This window comes from Narcine bancroftii, chromosome 1 (assembly GCF_036971445.1).
Source record: "Narcine bancroftii isolate sNarBan1 chromosome 1, sNarBan1.hap1, whole genome shotgun sequence".
Lineage (NCBI taxonomy): Eukaryota > Metazoa > Chordata > Chondrichthyes > Torpediniformes > Narcinidae > Narcine > Narcine bancroftii.
Genome location: NC_091469.1, coordinates 30,423,469 through 30,436,251, shown reverse-complemented (window position 1 = coordinate 30,436,251; position 12,783 = coordinate 30,423,469). Strand labels below are relative to the sequence as shown.

At 43.2% G+C, this 12,783-nt stretch overlaps 1 protein-coding gene across 7 annotated transcripts in view; it reads right to left on the bottom strand.

Moving 5' to 3' along the window:
• The window catches only part of plppr1 (phospholipid phosphatase related 1), a 100,108-nt gene that overhangs the window by 39,019 nt on the left and 48,306 nt on the right, over positions 1 to 12,783 (bottom strand). For all 7 annotated transcript variants that reach the window (XM_069923505.1, XM_069923499.1, XM_069923486.1 and 4 more), the window contains one exon: positions 499 to 631. In XM_069923505.1, coding sequence (XP_069779606.1) covers positions 499 to 631 — 133 coding nt within the window. The remainder of the gene's footprint in view (positions 1 to 498; positions 632 to 12,783) is intronic.

Sequence of the window (12,783 nt, the reverse complement as noted above, 5' to 3'; positions counted from 1 at the left end):
ATCTGGAAATTCTGCATTGAATTGAATTGTTTATTGCCAAAGGTACAATGCTTCCCACAATAGGGAGCAATGGAACTTATCCTTTACCCTGTACCCCTGCCCCTATACACTCAGCAAGCTGTCGAGGCTGTGGGTCCATTCAAAATTTACAAACTGAGCTTTGCAAATTCTTCTTAGACCAAGATTATTGAAGGTGACTAACCAAGGCAAATAGGTCCAATCAACAAGCAGTTTAGCCATGCCGTAGTGACTAAATTGCACATTTACCCGAAAGAAAACTCCTCCTATGCCAGGTCTTCCAGTTTGTGATCTCTGTCAGCTGAAAGAGATTTTTCTCTTCATTTTCCATTGGCTGTTAAATTTGAAGCCCCTGGTTAAAATCTCTCAGTTCTCCATGAGGTCTAAGTTATATGGGATTCTTTGGAGCTTCTATGAATTTATACAATGGAAGTTATACCCCCTCCCATTCATTAAAGAAACTTCATTCCAACCACTCACCGATGAATCTAATTATTCTTCGGAACAGAGGACTCAAGTAGCAACATTCGCCCGTTACGATGGTCTTCTCCTGGCGAAGCAGAGCTTCCCTTGTTGATTTGATAAAATACATCGAAATCTCACCAATGAAAATCTGCAAAAAGAATGACATTCTTGGGATACGGCAGCATAATCAGGGTGTGGACAAAGTGAAGAAGGTTGAGCAGCAAGGTAAGGAGGCCCTCGGGATGTGATCAGCCCACTCGGGAGAAGTGGAATTGTGCTTTGAACCATTGTACACCTTTCCCAGTCTTATAGTCCCCTGCACGACCCCTCTCAGCTTATTGCATTGAGCCCAATTCTTATTGAAGAATTGATCTAAAATGGATCCAACAGCTTCCCCTTCTCTTTTCATCATATGGTCTATCACCCTCTTCATCATGGAGCCCTGAACATAGTTCCCATCCCTTTACATCTTGTACAAATGGACCGAGTGTGTACCTGAAATATTGTTCCTTGATTCCATTCAGACTGGACCAGATCATTTTGCAGCCTTTGCAATTTTCTCATCTCTACTTCAGAAGTTCTACTTTGGATCATTCCTTGTCCTTCTACAACCTTTTAGTACAGTGATCATTGATGCCATATCCTCCCACTGACCCCAAGCCCATTTGATCCATCGCATTCTCCAGCATCAGATCTGGCATTCTTCCTTGCAAGCTGAGAACATGCCAAATTCTCCTGAATAAATTCTGAAGTATCCCCTCTCTTTTCACTCTGTCAATGCCTCAATCAATACTTCAGTAGTTAAATGGAATTAAACAAGAAATTCTGCAGGTCCTAGTGTCTAGAGCAGTGGTTCTCAACCTTTCTCTTTCCACTCACACACCACCTTAATTAAGTATGTGATTAGTATGTGAGTGAGAAAAAAAGGTTGAAAACCACTGCTCTATTGTTACCGAAGTATTTTGCTTGAGAAAAATTGTCATTGGCCTATTTCCTTTGGAGTTATGAAACCGTGCACTTAACGAGTCAATTAGGTACGATTAAAACAGTGGTTTTCAGCCTTGTTCTTTCCACTCACGCACCACCTTAAGCAATCCCTTACCAATCACAGAGCACCTATGGCATAGGGATTACTTAAGGTGGTATGTAAGTGGAAAGAAAAAGGTTGAAAACCACTGGTCTAGAGCAGTACACTAAAAGAGCTGAAGAAACTCAGCAGGTCACGCAGCATCCGTAGAAAGTAAAAGGAACTTGGCGTTTTGGGTCTGAGCCTTCCGCTGGCACCCAAAACATCAACTGCCTTTTACTTCCTATGGATGCTGCGTGACCTGCTGAGTTCCCCACCATTACCAATCTCTCATTCTTGAGCATCTCCTGAATTTCACTGCAAGTTTGCTCCTTTGTCGCCCTCTATTCGGAAGCCAAGAGAAACACCGGTGATGTCATTAAATCCTTTCTGCTTCTAAACCCCCCTCCCAAAGTATCAGCTGTCTTTTCTCAAAATTACATTGACTTCCCAATCACCTCTGCCACCCACCTCCTTTTTATCCTTATCTCTGAAAATCAAGCACACAGCCCACACCATCTCCCCAGTATGATAACATAATTTCCCTCATCAACCTTCTTCCCCTTTTAGTTACATCTCAAAGTCTTTAACCTGCAAGTAATTTTACAGGATAGAATCCTTCATTCCCCAGAGGGGACATCTTTCATTGTTGTATCAATACCCTGATGGAATTATAAATGACAATAAGGGATCCTTTGGATTGTCCCCAATTTGATCACAAAGTTCAATCTGCTGTGACCTGCAAACACAATGACTGCAGGCACCTCTATGATCCATCGCAGTCTGAACTCGCGCAATTCTTTTTAAAAAATTAGACACACAATACGTAACAGGCCCTTCCGGCCCAGGGGTCCGTGCTGCCCAAATACACCCAATTAACCTACAACCCCTGTACATTTTGTAGGGTGGGACGAAACCAGACTATCTATAGGAAACTCATGCAGACATGGGGTGAATGTACAAACTCCTTACAGTGCCAGATACGAATCCGGGTCGCTGGTACTGTAATAGTGTTGCATTTACAAACCGTGCCTTGGAAGGTTACATCCACTTCATGCACAAGCAAAGCCTTACTGTGGTGGTATCAGAAAATAAGGACTATTGGCTAAATTAGAGATGGAATTTCAAATCAATATGGTTTGTTCTTGTGTCTCTGGTTACAACACTAAGGAGATCTGCCTTAATCTCCTTCACTAGCTGCTTTAACTTGATCAAATTTTATATACTTGATCTTCATTGTGCGTGAATACTCACTGTCAGACCCTTGGGTCATCTTGGCTGCTAATCCAGAGCCATGCTTTCAGACATTCTTCATTCGCCCAGTTGAATTTGGCTACATTAGGGTTTAGGCCCTTTAGAGTTCAGGCCTATTCACAACTGAGAGGAAAACCTTATTTCTGAATCATATCAATTAAATCTTTGATGTTTTAAAATAACTCTACATTTTGTTAATCATAAATGGTAGGCAGCACAGATAGTGCAGCAGGGAGAGCAGCATCATTAGAGGGCCAGTGACCTTGGTTCGAATCCAGCACAGTTCGTAAGGTTCATTCTCCCACTGACCAGATGGGTTTCCCCTGGGTTCTCCAGTTTCCTCCCACACTCCAAAATCATACAGGGTTTGTAGGTTGATTGATGTATTTGGGTTGCACAGACTCATGGGCTGGAAGAGTCTGTTACAAAGAGGTATCTCTATCTACACACATCTAGACTCAATAATTCCAATGTTCTCATGCTCAACCAATCTTACATTCTCCTTAAACCCGATCTCATCAGAAACTCTGTCCCAGCTCACATAAAGTCCCATGCATGTATCAGCCTGATTTCTGTTCACATTATTGGCTCCTCCTCTGGCTGGAGTGGGTTTCAAAATACTCATTGTTTTCATATTTTCCTTTGGCCTCTGCACTCCATCATTTCTGGACTTCTGTTTACCCCTGAATTCCATCACTCCATCATGGTCAGCTGTGTCTCCAGCAGCCCAAGGCCTGAGCGCTGGAATCACCTTCCTCCATTTCTCTCTCCCTCACTTTCCTCATTGAGCACATTCCTTAAACCGTTTTCTTTCACCAAGCATTTCGTCAACTTTCCTAATGTCTCCTGCTGTGTTTTGGTACCAAATATTATTTAACAATGTCCACCTAATGTGCAATGGGACATAAATGGTACAATATAAATGCAGATGTTATTTCATTACAATGTCTTTGATTGTTGTGAACCAGTCACTCACAGCTTTGAAGGATTTTTCTCTGACAACCGAGTTCAAATCCAATTGAGAGTGATACATAATTTTCTCTGTGCAACTATGAGACACCGAACTCAATAAAATAGAACTGTGTAGATATTGCTGCCTGTAGTGGCCTGCTAACCGGGATATGTACACAAGAATGCAGCAACTGTGCAGACTCTGTGGGGGCCAATGAACTTCGTCCCAGGTGACAAACCACACAGCAGGAAGCAATGAGCAAGGCCGGGAACACCAACCAATCCAAGGCTTCTGCTGCCATGATGTCACTCCCATTGTCAGCGGTGGGGAGAGAATATAAGCCAACTTGCCAGTGTAATAAACCAATCTTCAACTTCGGCTACATCGGCACAGTAAGCCAGTTGGACCCAAAGATGACAGACCAGGAGGCTCTTCACATAGTTTTGTTGAAGCTGCCAACGTTCTAGGCTTTGCAGCCACGTGTGGTTCGAACAGGCTGGAACCCAGTTCCACCTCCAAAAGATTACCACCGACGCCACACATTACTACTATGTGGTGAGCTCGCTCGACCAGGAGGAGGCAGCAAGGGTCATTGACTTCCTGTGGCAGCCTCCAGAACAAGGCAAATATGATGCCCTCAAGGAACTATTAACCCACATCTTCGGGCAGCACCATAAGAACTTATGGCACCAGCATTGTCTCCCTCCACTTCAGCAGCAACTGGTTCACATGGACATTCATGATTGCAGCAGTGGTGCAACTGCTCCTGGGAGTAGACTTACTGCGAGCCCACTGCCTGCTGGTGGACCTTAAAGGGCAGTGTTTGGTGCATGCCAGGACTTTTCAAACCACGCCACTAGGAGAAGCCAAGTTGCCTGCCCCCCCCTCGACTCTGTTACTTTGTTCACGTGCCAAAGTGCTCACGGATTCCCGTCGAATGTGGCGCCACAGTTTTCCTCCACTGAACCGAAACATGGGGTAAGGCACCACATTCTCACCAAGGGCCCCCCACTCCACGCCATGCTGTGCCACCTCTCCCCACCCCCCCCACCAAGAAGCTCATCCTCATCAAGGAGTTGTTGCGAAAAAAGGAAGAGCTGGGGATAGTGCGGCCTCCCCACTGCACATGGCACCGAAGGCAGCAGGAAAGTGGAGGCCATGTGGTGACTATCATTGCCTCAATGAGGCCACCACATCAGACACACCGTATCCCATATCCAAGACTTTACCGCTAACTTATATGGGGTACGGATGTTTACAAAAGTTCACCTCAACAGCGGCTATCACCAGACCCAGTCCATTCCAAGGACATCCCTAAAACTACCATCATTACCTCTTTTGGACTTTTCGAGTTCCTGAGAATGCCCTTTGGACTTAAGAATGCAGCCCAGACCTTCCAGAGGCTGATGGATGTGGTAGGCTGGGATTTCACAATCACATTCATCTATTTGGACAATATTCTCATTGCCAGCCTCTATCACACAGAGCACGTGGCCCATCTAAGGCAATTGTGCACCTGGCTAAAGGAATTCAAACTATAAATCCTACTAAGAGCCATTTCAGGTTGGAAGCAATCAACTTCCTGAGGTATTGAATCAACTGGCACAGAGCGAAGTCCCTACCTGAAAAGGCAGAGGCTGTTCGAACCTTCACCAAACTCTGCACAATGAAGGGGCAGCAAGAATTCACCAATATGGTTAATTTTTATCACCATTTCATACTGGCAGCTGCCCACATCATGCACCCCCTGTTCACACTCATGGCGGAGAAAAATATAGACATTACCTGGGACAATGAGTCTTCAGAGGCATTCTAGAATGTTAAGGTCGCACTGGCTAACGCCACCTTTCTGGTACATCCCAGGCCAGAGGCGCCAACCGCCCTCACAGTAGACACCTCCAGCACAGCAGTAGGAAACATACTGGAGCAATTCAACTGAAGGCAATGGCAGCCCCTGGCCTTCTTTCGCAGACACCTGTGGCCACCCAAACTCAAACACAGCGCCTTTGACTGGGAACTATTGGCACTGTATGTGGCAGTCAGGAACTTCAGGTAGTTTTGGAAGGTAGACAATTCACGGACAATAATCCATAAACCTTTGCCTTCCATAGAGTGTCGGACCTGTGGTGGGCCAGGCAGCTGCAACATCTCTCAGATGTGTCTAAGTTCACCATGGACATCCAACACATCGCGAGGAAAACCAACTTGCTGGCCAATGCACTGTTGCGTTCTGCGATCGTATCAACCCAGGGCCTGTCCCAGGAAATAGACTATACAGCCCTAGCCAAGATACAGCAGGAAGACTCTAAGATCCCGGCATACAGAATGGCAGTTTCTGGGTTAAGGCAGAAGGACGTCACCATCAGCTCTGATAACCAGACGCTCGTCTGCAACATCTCCACCAGCAAACTCCACCCCGTCACACCAGCAGCATGGAGATGGCAGGTCTTCAGCGCGGTGCACACCTGGCGCACCCAGCCATCAAAACTCTGTCAAAATGGTGGCCAGTAGGTTTGTCTGGCACGGCCTCCGGAAACACGTCAGTCAGTGGGCCAAGACCTGCCAGACATCCAAAGTGCAGATGCACATCAAGGCACCACCACCCCACCTCAGACTTTTGAGCTGGAGCGATGTAGGTTCAGCCATGTCCACATTCACAAAGAAGGGCCGCTAACATTCTCCTGCAGGGTGAGACCTCCTCACCATGGTTGATGCTACACGAGGTGGCCAGAAGTGGTACCGCTGGCCAATACAACCACCGAGACATGGCAGGGGACTGATTAACCTGGGTGTCGAGATTTGGAGTCTCAGAGCATATGACTTCTGATAGAGGTACACAGTTCACTTCGGAACTCTGGGCAGCATTGGCCAACTTGCTGGGAACCCAGCTACGCCACAGCAGGGTGTATCACCCTCAAGCCAATGAGTTGATGGAGTGGTTCCACAGGCACCTAAAGGTGGCCTTGATGGCTCAATTCAAAAGACAGAACTGGGCAGACGAGCTACCCTGGGTCTTCTTGGGGATCCATGTCAAGATTTCAACACCTCAGCAGCTGAGATGGCATATGGTGCGCTATTGGTGATACCATGGGAATTCTTGGCCACTGCCAAGGACCTAGAGGACCCGATGGCCTCATTGACAAAGCTGAGAGAAAGATTGGGTACTCTAGCCCCTCCGCCGCATGGCCTGGCCAAGTCCTATGTCCCCAAAAACTTAGAGACCTGTGAGTACATTTTCGTTCGGAGAGGGGCACACCGAACACCTCTGCAATGGCTGTACGAGGGGCCATGCAAAGTAATCAGACACATCAGAATGGCATGTGTGCTGGATATTGAAGGTAAGGAAGAGACTTTCACCATCGACCGCCTCAAACCAGCACATCTGGACATTAGCCAAATGGTCTCCACACAGTTCCCATGACACAATTAAAGCTGTGGACAGCGCTCTGATCGCCAGTTCGGGGAGGGGTGGGGTTTTTGTATTGGCTCATTAGCCAGGAGGCGACCCAGTACACAAGATGGCCAACAAACGTGGCGACCGTGCAGATCCCATGGGAACCAACAAACTTCATCCCAGGTGGCAACCGGCACAGTGGGAAGCAACGAGCTACGGTGGGAACGCCGACCAATCCAAGGCTGACACTGCCGTGACTTCCACTCCTATCATCAGTGGCGGGAAGAGAATATAAGCCAAGTTGCCAGTGCAAGAAACCAGTCTTTGACTTCAACTTTTTGGGTGTGTGTCATTCTTTCCGCACTTCGCGGCAGCGCGCACACTACATCCCTCGATGGGTGTGTTATACAATCATCAATCACAAATCTCACACAAGGTATATCTTGAGAGCAACCAGCACAGTTGCCTGAGTCAGAGCAGAATGGCACTGTTAAGGAAGGCTGAATCTTCACTCCATCACTTCTCAACCTTTCATTAAATTCTTTCTTTTTAAAATATTTTTATTGAGTTTAACAAAAACTTTTCACAAAATGTACACTAATGATAACATAAATCAAATCATATCATATGCATATCACATATCAATTGTAAATTAGAAGCGGAACTATAATTAGTACCTAACTTATTTAATTCAGGACATCAAATTCTATAATTATAATAATTAAACAATTAAATCATAACTCATACTATGCCCAAAAATAATACTGAATACAAAAAAATTATACAAATAATATAGGTAAAATTCCCTTGTATAAGATATTTTATACTTCCCTGATGTGATCATGTTGTTCTGTGATATGATCCATAATCTGTAGATAAACCCCCTTTACTTATTTGTCTCAATGGTTACATGATATCATGTCTTACTTAAGTTGGAAAAAATTATCAGATACAATATTAAAGATGCAAAGTCTGAATATGATAAGATGTGGGGCCCATTCCTGGATTATTATCACAATCTGAGGATTTAAGTGGTGTGGATGCTCCGGGGATTCCCTGCCTGGCGTCTGAGGACATATTCATATTTACAATGTATACAGATGAACCTTGTTTAGAGGGAGGGTGTAGATTAGTAGGGATTTTTTTTTTTCCTTTCTTGCAATTCTGCAGCTCACCTCCAACAATCTTCTCTCTGGAGAAGAGCTAGTCCACAAGGTAAGAGGCAAACTGGTCAACCAACGCCACCTTCACTTCAGAATCTAGTCTCTAGCCTCAGTTATTGATCAGCAATAAACAAACAAAACAACAAGCCTCCACCAATCAGCTCCCGCTTTACAATCCTATAGTCCAACCGGAAAGGTCCACAACTAGACACTAGAAAATTTGGGATCTATCTCTCAGTGAAGGTCGACATCATTGATGTGACTTATTGTTTTTTTTTCACTACATCAGAACAGCCTTTGGTTTGAAAGAGTCGTTGAAGATCAAAACCTCAAACCTGGCAAAAAAATGGGAATGGTGTATCAAATAGAAATGATACCCACCCCCACACTAATGAAGCATGGACTAGCCACAACAGACACCTGACTGAGGAGAGGCCATGAATGCTGACTCCAAATCAATTATCAGGAGAATTAAACTGATGCCAGATTCCTCTCCCAGGCCAATAGTCAATAGCAGAGTCTGATTACATTGTTAACAGCCCAATGTCAGACTTCCCATACAAACATTCTCTTCAGATCTCCATAATACCAAGAAACCATCAAATGGAGAGAGGAAATGATTGAAGTCGTTTCTCAAATCTTCCTTGAAGAAGTGTAGCATTTTCATCTACTCCTGGGAATCCTACTAATGTTCAAAATTGTGAAGGATGTCTTTGAGAACCTTGCGTGTGTGCAAGTGGAACACATAGGGAAGGAGTGGTCTACTTCATAAAATACCGATCCAAGCAATCAAACACTTCCTTTCCCATTCTGCACATTGCCTTCCTCAGAACTTGCCAAACTGGAGGAGATGTGAGTCACCTCCTTCACTTTAGTGGGAAAAGAAAGAAGAAATATACAGAATGAAAAACATTCAAGCAATTCGAGATGGTTGAACTTTGAATACCTCCATTCTGCTGATGTAATATGCTATGGAACTTTAATCAGATGAATATTTAATTTGGCTCTGCTATGTCTTTGGATATTAATCAAAATATATTATGCAAAATTATACATGAAGTAATCTAAAGTGGATTTGATAAAAATGCTAATCAGGCTCGCTCCTTTTTCTCCAGGGTACACAAAAACTGAAGATGATAAGATATTTCACAATAGCAGCTAATCTAGGTCAGTCATAGAAATATTGTAACAGGACTTGGAAGCAACTAAAGATGGAAATGCATAGGCACATAGACTTAAAAGGTGCAGCCAAGTTCCATCATCTTCAACTTGTTGGATTGAGTCTTACAATTCAATGGCTCACTATGTAACACTCTTTTCTTTCTCAGTCAGATAGTTGTGGGTTTGTATTCCACTCTCAAAGGTTAGCCAATGCTTCATTGCAGTAGTGCAGGAGTTTTTTTTCCCCCCAGAGAGATACAGCATGGTAACAGGCTCTTCCACCCAAATATGCCCATGTGACCAAGATGAACCGAAATGTCTTTGGAATGTGGGAGTAAACCCAGGAGAAACCCATGCAGACACGAGGAGAACGTACAAACTCCATACAGGGAGCACTGGATTGCCACCTGGGTCGCTGTACTCTTGTTGTGCAAAGTATTAGACTACTGTGCCACTCCTCACCTCAACCCCTCAGAACAGAGTTCTGTCCTGTGATCAGCAGTGTTAACTGTGGCTATGTCTCCTCTCTCATACATTCCTCAGAGGCACACTTCAAGAAAATAGAATGAGTTTTCCAAGTGTCCAGATATATATTACCTCACTCAGCCATAGTACTGATCCCTGCTGTTTCTAAGAGCTGGTGATGTGCAAACTTGCCCTCAAAAATATGTTATTCAGCAGGAGGTTTCTGAGGTGCCTTGAGGAAGAAGTAAATTCTGTATGCAAAGCAAATCCTTTATTTCACTATAATTTGTTTCAAAACTCACTATGTATTTCTACAACAAATTCCCAACATTCCATTCTCATTTTCAGGTTGCCTTTCCTGAATACCAGAGGAACATCTTCCCTGAAATGTCAGGAATCTTACCAAAAGAAAAAACACCCAGCATGAAGTGTCAACACCAAACTTCCTATTGGACTTGGATGGTCTTCTCCTATCCCAATTTGTATCCTGTGATGGTTAAACAGGAGCAGGGAACAAGGCTGAACAATTCCTTTTACTGATGAACTGGTGATACTGAGATAGATGGAACTCCCTCAGAGGCTGAGGTCATGCTGGTCACCTTTCTGGGATGATGTGGAGTTTGGTGAAATTGCACATGAATCTCTAGGGGACAGGCTGTGAAAAATTCGACTGAGGGCCTTTGTTTTAAAATTTCCGTTTACAGGCTATATTAAAAAAAAAGGGTAAATCACCCAGGCAAACAAGAAAGACTCCAGACGCTGGAAAACAGGAGCAACTTTAGTCCATGAATCGAAATCAACTTCACAAATTGATATCTTATCAGATTCAATCCTTTACTGAGCAAAATAGTATCATTCTTCCAACAGCGAAATACTACAAATGCTGAAAATCCCAAACAAAACAGCAAATGCTGAAAACACTCAGCCAGTCAGCCTCAGTGATTGGGGGCAGGGTGAGGAGACCTTTTATAACGTTGCAATTCTGATGTTCTTCTTCTAAGTTCTGATCAAAGGTCATTGTTCTGAAACATTGGCTCTGTTCCTCTTTCCACAGATACTGCCTGGCCTGTTCAGTATTTTCAGCTCTCTCTCTTTTCCAACACTGATGTTTTTTCTCTGTGAGGCAAGGGGTAAGCAAAGAAAATGCTGGTGAAACTAATAATGCGAGTAAATTCCACATTCCAATCACAATCATCCATCCCATTAAGTATAAAGCAGGTTCAAGTAATATTGGATCATTCCCATTTAAAATACCGCTCATTCCGTTGCAACCATTGTTTTATCCTATAGCCCTGTTGTCATCAACCTTTCTTTCTAGTCACACTTCCCTCTCATACTTTCCTCCCTTCCTCTGCCTCTGTACCAGTCCAGAACCTGTTCCATTTTAATATTTAGTTCATGAGAAGTCTGCAGATACTGCAAAGCTGGAGCAATACACAAAGTGCTGGAGGAGCTCAGCAGCTCATGCAGCAACTGTAAAAAGTAATATGTAGCACTGGACAACCTTTTATTCCCCCACAGATTTGCTTCCTGAAAAAAAATGGGGATTATGTTGGACAACTTCAAGCTGAACACAAGGATAACTTCAGATTCGCAGTATCACATAGGGAGTTGGAGAAACATTAAATTAACTTTTATTGAACTTAGCATATTTAAACTCATCATAATGCTGACACATTGTGTTAGTTCAACTGACCAAACAATGTTTTGCCACTGATTTCCATTTGTACTTGGCATCTAACGCCTCTTATTTCAGTGTCCAACAATATTCGGCCAGCATTGATGGATTCCAGTTGCCATGATATCATTTTTCCATGGTCATAATGTCCTTGTGAAACCTTTCACCATGTTCATCAAGATCAGCAGGGAAGAAGTCCAAGTGCAATGTCATGAACTAACAACCTTCTTAATTTTGTTAGGGACTAAAGAAACTTTCTTAGCACTAACAAAGGAACAGCAATGAAAAATTCACCAATGGTAAATTCAAAATAATAGTTTTTATTAAACTATAATAACATGACATTTCTTACTTATCTCTAACTTAAACTCTAAATTTAACCTGGTGTGTGTGTGTGTGTGTGTGTGTGTGTGTGTGTGTGTGTGTGTGTGTGTGTGTGTGTGTGTGTGTGTGTGTGTGTGTCTCTTAAAGTCCCAAAATTCTGAAAAGTTCATTTTTAAAACTTCAGCATCATTTTGCTCTTGTTGAAAGTCCTAAATTTTCAGTTCAAAAATAATTATAAAGCACTTTTAAACACCAAGTCTCTTTAAACTCACAATTCTTTCAATGAGTTGTCCTTCAGACAGATTTTCCTTCATAAAGTGAAGGAGTGATCATTTTCTGGGCACAAATGATAAGTGGACTTATTTATTTAAAAGCCACTGTGTTGCATCTCCTGTGAATACAATAATACAAGTCCTGTCTTTCCAGGACTCCAGTTTTCTTCTTAAGAATCATGGAGTTCTCTTCCATTATGAGGCTGCATTCTTTATTTTCAAAAGAACAGTTGGAAAAGTGGTTTTGAAATCCATTTATTTTCTGTATCCTCCTTTTATTAGGGAGCAACACATAACAGTACTTATTCTCGTTAGTGTAATTCAACGCTGCCTTCCACAAGGTATATGTAACACAGGGTATTGACATCTGTAAACTGATCCAAAAATGTCTGAATTTGATAATATATTTCTCAAAATTATATGACATTACATCATCAATGAGGTCTGTCCCAATTCTTGGAAACCACATGACCATATACTGGAATCCTTGATAGTTTCAGTATCATTTCCACAAAACTTTTTGCCTTTTCCAGAACCACTCCATATCCATAACTCATCTCTGTTTAAGAGG